At 44.4% G+C, this 7765-nt stretch overlaps 1 protein-coding gene across 3 annotated transcripts in view; it reads left to right on the top strand.

The window, feature by feature from the left end:
- The window catches only part of LOC111936907 (uncharacterized), a 29246-nt gene continuing 21481 nt past the window's right edge, over positions 1–7765 (top strand). Inside the window, exons 1-6 of one of the 3 annotated variants that reach the window (XM_023938057.2) lie at positions 1–1419; positions 3065–3149; positions 3693–3807; positions 5097–5271; positions 5914–6025; positions 6989–7095. In XM_023938057.2, coding sequence (XP_023793825.2) covers positions 3785–3807; positions 5097–5271; positions 5914–6025; positions 6989–7095 — 417 coding nt within the window. In that variant the 5' untranslated portion in view covers positions 1–1419; positions 3065–3149; positions 3693–3784. Of the gene's footprint in view, positions 1420–3064; positions 3169–3692; positions 3808–5096; positions 5272–5913; positions 6026–6988; positions 7096–7765 lie in introns of all 3 variants that reach the window. The other 2 variants (XM_086884949.1, XM_023938048.2) reach the window with 2 other exon arrangements.

The raw sequence follows: 7765 nt of genomic DNA, 5'->3' as shown, positions 1-7765 counted from the left end.
AATTGGAAACTGAATGACCAGCTTGGTTACTAACCCATCTTGCCTGACAGTATATCAAAACCTTGATGGTCCAGATGGATTCCTACAATATGCAGTCCTTCCAAATAGATTTAATGGAAAATAAGATTATGTCAATATGATTTGTGTGTATTTTTTAAAAATGCTATTTTACCTACACATTTTCTTTCAGTACAACTGGGTCTTTCAGTACCCATCCTCCCAGGAAAAAGATACTGTTCACAAAATCTTCAGCATCCATTTATGGTATCGGAGGATGGAATCTATCATTCCTGCAATTAAATTCCCTCCAGACTGGGTAGCAGAAGTCAGAGGCAGATTGTCTTTGTAACTCAGCAAGCTTTGTTTGAAGTTTCCTTGGACGTGTTTAGTTGAAGAGATTGGAAGGATGTAGAAAGTGAGACACAATTTGTTACTGCTGAGTTAAACAAAAGTTGCGAGAAATTTCTTTTGAAAGGGATGAGTGTAAAGTGCAAATACTGCTTTAACAACCTACGTTTTACAATTTCCTGATTAATGGATTGCAGTAAAATCAGTTCCCTGACACTAATTACTTCAGCCAGTTTTATGTTGTGCATGGAAGCTGCACAGAATCATGCCTGTCTTTTAACCTGTAAATCAGTTCCTTCATGACCATCTAACTCTCAACTCTGATATTTTCTGCAGAATATAAAACTGAAACATGTACAATACCAATGCAATAGATATCAAAGTATCATGGTTATATTAGGAGGGGACAAACATTAATTTCACAGTCCTTGTTCAAAGATGCCCTTGAGTTGCTAGACTGGATTGTCTTTATAGGAGGAGACTACAATAGATTTTGTTGTGACCTCAGCCCATGTTCTTGGTGTAGCCAGGTGTCTGCACCGTAAAAAACATAGCCACAGCTGTCTTTAGACATACAGCTTTCCTTGCTGGAGAGGCCAAGAGCTGAGTAGAGCTCTCGCCCTGGGAAGAAAGAGCTTTAACAGCTGCATTTGGCAAAGTTGTGGGGGAGGCATGAATGTGATTCCTCTGCTTTTTAGGAATAAGCACAAAGGGGCTCAGTCTGCAAAGGCATTGTTTTACGGAGCAAGGAATTCACCGATTTAAAAAAAAAAAATCTAATAGGAAAGGAATCTGTAAAATGAGAGAAGTCTTTTAAAGACCAAGGGGAAAATCTGGCTCTGCGTGAACAAAAATAATCACAGAAGCTTTCCTGGCCCTGCCATGAAGCGGCCCCCTGCACCCTGGGCAGGGAGCAGTTGTGGAGCTCAGCTGTGCCTGTGGTTAATAATAAATAGACTCTCTTGGCCAGGAGTTCTGGCCAGAGCACCCCCTCCTCCGCCTCCTCCCAGGGCTGCCCAGGCACTGCTCCAGTACCCACCCAGCCTCCCTCCATGAGACGGACAGCCAGAGGTAAGAGACATCAGGCCATCGCTCCATGAGCTCGGATACGCCGGACGGGGCACAGGGGAGGTGGGAGGAGAGCAGGTCCATGCTCGAGCTGCCTGAAACGTGCACTATGAATGTGCAAAGTTTGGTTACAAGGCAAAAGGTCATACGGGTCTTGCAGCAAAACTTGCCAAGCTTCAAAAATCCTTGAGCCAGCTCAGGATGAATGTTGGCCGAGCTTCCCGTGAATATCAGCTTAGCCCTGCTGTGTTTCAGGTGGTGACCAGCTGGTTTTTACCCACTGGCCAGTACAGCTTGGGCACTCCTTGGTGTTGTGCTTCAGAGTTTGGGGCGTTGTTAAAATTCAGAGCACAACTCGAGCAGCTCAAGCGATCCCTGGCGTAACCCTGCTGGCTTAATGAATTTATTCTGAAACTGACTTTACCCCAGAGAGCGAGGGGCGTGGAGGCACACACACAGCCATACCAGAACATTTGCACGAACCCATGAGCAGCTCAAGCTGCTGAGCTTAGCATGAAAAGGATTTGCAAAGTGGAAAATCCTAGTGTTTCAGTCAGGTGTGTATTGTGTCTTGTTGATTCAGTCCCACATTTCTTAAATTACACAGCCCAAGCTGTCCTGTATAGTCGAAGTCTTTAGATTTGGATAAATACACTCTCCCTGGGTATAAGAATTTTCTATATTGCTGAAGTGCCACACACTGGGTACTGAGACCAGAGCCATGTTCTTCGAAGTGTAACATGAACACAGCACTGTATTTTAATTAATTTGCCATCTGAATTAACAATAGGCACAAAGGACTGAGGAAGGGAATCCTTTCTTCCTAGTGAAGGGGTGAGGAACAGGGAGACTGGAGGGCTATGGCCAAAAGCCCAGGGAAAGTATGTGAAGCAGCCAGGCATTGAGTGAAACTGCCCTGAGGCCCAGACCAGACCACTCTCTTAACATTTACAGCTCTCTCCCCCTCTTTCTCTGTTCGGGAATGAATTTAATTAGAGTGAAAAGGAGTTGCTAAGAGACCAGAGGAGTTCTGGAGTTTGTTGCTGGGGCTGAATTGCCACTCTGCTTCCAAGGCACTGTGCTAAGAAGGATGATGTAACATGAGCCTGCATAAAGCACTCCCGGCTCTAGGGAAAGCTGCTCTCTGCTCCTTGCAGTTCCAGTCTGGTTTGTCAGTTCTCGGCTCCTTTTTGAGCTGCTTATTTTCTTCTAAACACCAGCAAAAAACAGGTTCATATCCCTGTTGCACTGTTCTGCCTTGTAGATTCCTCCTCGTGACCCTTCACGTTGAAGGTGGCAGTGGATGGGCCTGACATCTATCATGAGCAGGTTACTTTGGAATTTAAAAGGTGTTCTGCTTCAGAATTCTCCCTAGTTTGCTACTCCTCATCCTTTCCTCTGCTCCACCACGATTTCAGCCCAGCATTGATAGTGGGCCAGGTGACCCCTTCCAGCTCCATTTCTGCAGCTGAACATTTTGTTTTGACACCCTGGCTCATGCGTGAAACACCAGGAGATTCCAGGCAGTCTCTTAGGCAAGGGCTGTCTACCTTCCAAGGTCTGATGTGAAGCTGATGTGTTCAGCTTCTCAGGCTTACATCACTGCTGCATTACATCCTTCCTTTTCACCTGACTTCTGTTATCTCAGGCCCATCCACACCCACAAGATGATTAGGAAGATAACCTTCAGCCTGGCAAGACACGTGTCCTCCATGGCTCGTGGGACTACCCAGGTGAGAAGACTTCTGCATGGTGAGTAGTGCATTCTGCAACAGTTCCTGAGTGGAAAGCATTTTCCTCATCTGAATTCAGCAGAGACCTTGCTGGCAGTGTTCTTGGAGCACAGCAAAGAGCCACAATAGTCTTGGTGTGTGGTAGTCTTAAAATATATTGAGTTACTATGGTATCCTTGGTGCTTCCACTCTTTTAAACGTATTTCCATCTTTAGGTGTGGTTGCAGGGCTCAGTTTATTCACAATAATGTTGAAGTAATGTTAGTGGAGCCAGTAACCATACAGTTGCAAAAATTGTGGCAGAGGATCCTTCAGTGATGGTGATGAGGATTATAATTCATCTTAACACAATGTTTTGCACACATTTCACTTACATAAAACACAGCTCTAGTCTTCTTAAAGTTACTTGTAAATTCACCCCAAAGGACAGCTGAAGAGGGGGATAAATTTGTTGTGATGACGACAATTTGCTTTTTATAAAACAGCTCAGCAGTTACTGCAAATACCCACACAAATAACTCACTCTTCTGTGTTTATTCCCAGGTGGTTATGTCAGGATTCATCCCTCTGTACAGGAAGCTCTGGTGGAGGGGAGACCCGTTGTAGCCTTGGAAAGCACCATTATTACACATGGAATGGCCTATCCTCTGAATTTGAGGTGGTGGATTTTGATGTTCCTCATTCAGTGAAGTTGTAAGAATGAAGCACATAATTTACTGGATTGGTATCGGTATTCTTGGTCAAGCCAAAGCTGTTGCAAGAGCAAAAGGAAATGTCAGGTTGCTAGGCATGCAGACTGTGAGCTCAAGTGTAAAACAATTGTATTTGGACTTCTAAAGACAAATACGGAGAGCTTCGGTTATCTCCTTATCCAACACCTTAAATTTCTGGCTTTCTTTAAAATGGAGCAGCAGATAATGTCACTTGTTCTAAAAGAGAGCTATCAGCCTTTTCAGCTGCATAGTTTGTAGAGACATTGAAAACACTCTGCACCTTCTTTTCCTGTATCTTTTGTAATGCAAAAAGGATTGAAACACAATAGTGAAATCTGTTCCTTAGCCCACTCAGAGCAGCTACTGTGAGAGCTCCTGGTCCCTTTCCACTGTCTTCTGTACCCTGCACAGAACCCCCCACGTCTACTCTTTATTTATCAGTTTTCAGTAGATGTGTGTTTCATCTACTTTTGAGTTTGAGTTGCAGTGCCAGAAATCGTTGCACTCTTCCCTCCGTCCTTGCTTCCAGAGAGCACAGAAAGGTTTTTGGTATTGATTTTCCATCTTGCTTTTTACCTGGCCAATCTCTCTGACATTCTGTCTTGAAATGAAGCTCTAAAAACTCGATTTTGGGGAAGAGGTAGTTTCTGCAATTAAAGATTGCCAAGCATATGTCCAGATAGCTCAGAAATGGAGAAGAAGCTGCTCCTAAAAAAGATAGTGTATAAATTATTCAAGTACAAAATCTGCTAAACCTAGGCTTAGTCTGCAGCCCTGGAGTACCCTAAGGCAGCAGATTTTTGGCACTGTTGTTACTCTATATCTCACTGACTGTATTATGAAAAATAAATCCTGGTCATTTGAGCAGGACTTGGACTACCTGGGGTTTCTGTGGATGTCTATGATGTCAGAGAAATAACAGGGAAAAGACAAGAAAAGTCTTACTTTGAGAAGATCCCTATTTTGAGTAGCATATTGTACAACCAGATTTACTTGTAGTGATTTTTCTCAAAAATGAAGCACAGAGCTTGGACGTTATCATCCTTGAAGATGGGACTTCTGCAAGTTCAAGTGCAACAATTTCTGCCATGAGGCAGGTACAAGAAGAGCAGGATGTAGCTGAAATCACAAGAACTGTAGAACTGTGAATGATGGCCATCAAACATGACACTTTTCTTGCTTGATTGTTTCCATCTCTAATTTTGTGATTGTTGTTTTGTTTATCTTATTTCAGCATGGCCAGAGAGGTGGAAGAAATTGTAAGAACAAATGGAGCAGTGCCAGCCACTGTAGGTATTTTAAGGGGCCAAATCCATGTGGGACTCACAGACGAGGAACTTGAGTTCTTGGCAAGCAGTAAAAATGCAGTTAAAGTGTCTCGCAGAGATTTTCCTTTCATCCTCAGCCAGGTATGGTGTGCAAACTTTTAGTGTGGTCTTTCCTAGTAAAGTATAGTTGCTTTTCTAGCAACAGCATAGTGCTCTCCAGCTTCAAGCCAGGTGGCTTTTAAACCTCTCAAAAACACCATGGAAAGTGGTATCTTATTGGTAAACACAAAAGTGTCCCTAACTAGAGTCAAAATACAAGAGTAAGGGAATGGCATAGATGAAATAGGGCTCCTGAAATGTCATTCTGGTTCTGCTGGCAAGCCATGGGCACTTGGCTAAGAATATTCTTATTGGCATGATAGGACATTATCACATTGCATGTAAACTATGTGACACTTTGGCCATCCCAGGCTTAAAGTGACAGCTAAAGGTGCCACTAGCTGCCTGTGCAACACCCTGGACAACAAAGGCCTCTGCTTTCAGGGCAGGAACAGCTCATACAGCAGGGATGAAAGATGATTTGCAGAATCACAGAATATTCTGAGTTGGAAGGGACCCACAAGGATTACAGAGTCCAGCTCCTAAGTGAATTCCTCTGCCTTTTTGGCTAAAAGAGTATTTGTGTTAGAATTTCACTGGTCAGCTGCTCACACTGCTGTGTGGCAGACCACAGCTTCTCCATGTCACCCTGGGGGCTGAGTGTGACTGGTTGTTCCCTGACAGGGCCTGTCCGGTGGCACTACCGTGTCTGGAACAATGATCGCGGCACACAAAGCAGGAATTCCTGTGTTTGTGACGGGTGGCATAGGAGGTGTCCATCGGGATGGGGAGAACAGTAAGAACATCAACACATTCTACTTTTCCCTCTGTTGCTACAGTTTTATTCAATTCCTTCTTTTTCCTCTTTCCCAGCCTGTCCTACAGTGACTGCCTGGTCAGAAGAATAAAGTTAACATTCTTCTTGATCAAACTGTGGTTGCTTTCTCCCTGATGTCCCCTTTCCAGAAGCCTCAAAATGTTCCTCTTGAGCCCTGGACAGTTGTTAAGGGGGTGGAAATTTCTCTTTATCCCTTGTTTACACGGGGTTATATTGATGTTGTTTGCTGGTGCAACAGGAGATGACTGCACCTCTCCCTCTTTGTAAGGGCTGGAAACCTGATACTGGCTGCCAAGCACAGTGTTGTTATCAGCTCTCTCAGCTGAGGAGAAGAAGAGCCTTGCCACAATAGAGCGTGCTCTGTGTTAGAGGTGTGTGTCTGTGCCCGGTCTTGGTTGTACAGTTTGTGGCTTTTAAATGCTTTCTCTCTTCTCAGCCATATATATTTCCAGCACAGCCCAAGTGCAGTGCCCTATTGTATGCCATCCCTTTCAGATGTGGTGTAAATCTAGAGCAGGGAGTTTCCTGAGGTCAGCTCCTTTTTTTTTTGCAAGCACTGTCAGTTCCAAACTCAAAGTCTACTTCAGTGATATTGCATCTCCTTGAACCTTGTCCTTGCCATACAACACCTTTTTCTTTCTCTTCTACCAAATTTTTGCATGCTCTTCATCAATGTGATTGAAGAGCTGAGAGTACAAGGCTGCACACCTGCCCTTAGCCATGTAACTTCTTTTTGTCAATATCTCTTTCAATGTCAACACCTAAAGACATGATCTAAACCTTTAATATTTGCTTGTGGATCTGAGCAGTTTTAAAGTCAGGCAGTGGCATCCTGGGCATATGTGGTTTTTTAGGAGGTCAGATCTCATCAGCTTGGAGCACAACACAATCCCCACCACCGTGCTGCTTGTCCCTTAACAGCTCTGGATGTGAGTGCTGACTTGACAGAGCTAGGACGAACTCCGGTTGCTGTTGTATGTGCAGGAGCCAAGTCTATCCTTGATATTGGCAGGACACTGGAATATCTGGTAGGTAGCATGGGCTGTGGTGTCTGAAAGCAGATAACGTTGTTCTTTGTGCACAGAGTACCCGGTGGCATTGGGATGGGTCCTAAGCCAAAGATTTTCAGAAATTGCTACTGAGAGGATGTGAAGCCATATTTACACTCCTGTAGTCCTGGGGCTTTACAAGCACTTGGCTGCACCCTCACATAAATCTATCCATGTCCAAGGGGCTGTTCCAGCAGCTGCTCCAACTGAGGTCAAAGGTAATGCTAGCCATGTCCTTTTTCTTTGGCATTAGATTTGCTTTTCTGGGATGATGCTCCCAGAAGCTGATGGATCAAGAAAGCTAGATCCATCAAACACTAAAAATCAGAATTAAAAAGGAAATCCAGATAATTTTCAGTAGTCTCCTTTTAAGGCTTGGCATGTTGGAAACCACCAGGGACAGCACTTCAGGTGACAGTCAACGTCAATGTTTCTCAATAGTAAGCGGAACTCATTTATATCATGTCAGTTCATGACATGTCTTCAGATCCCAGGGTGTTATCTTGGACCCAGGATGGTGCCAATGACAGCTGCATGGCTTTGGATCAGCCCTGAGCACACACAGAGGATGCCCATGCCTCCCCTGCCTCAGTGAGCCGGAGCTGATCTAGCCACTTACCATGTCTGGCTCTTGGTGAGAGTATAGGAT

This window comes from Cyanistes caeruleus, chromosome 4 (genome assembly GCF_971803275.1).
Source record: "Cyanistes caeruleus chromosome 4, bCyaCae1.hap1.1, whole genome shotgun sequence".
Taxonomy (NCBI): Eukaryota; Metazoa; Chordata; class Aves; order Passeriformes; family Paridae; genus Cyanistes; species Cyanistes caeruleus.
The sequence above is the reverse complement of the archived record's forward strand: the minus strand, read 5'-3'. Positions and strand labels throughout refer to the sequence as shown.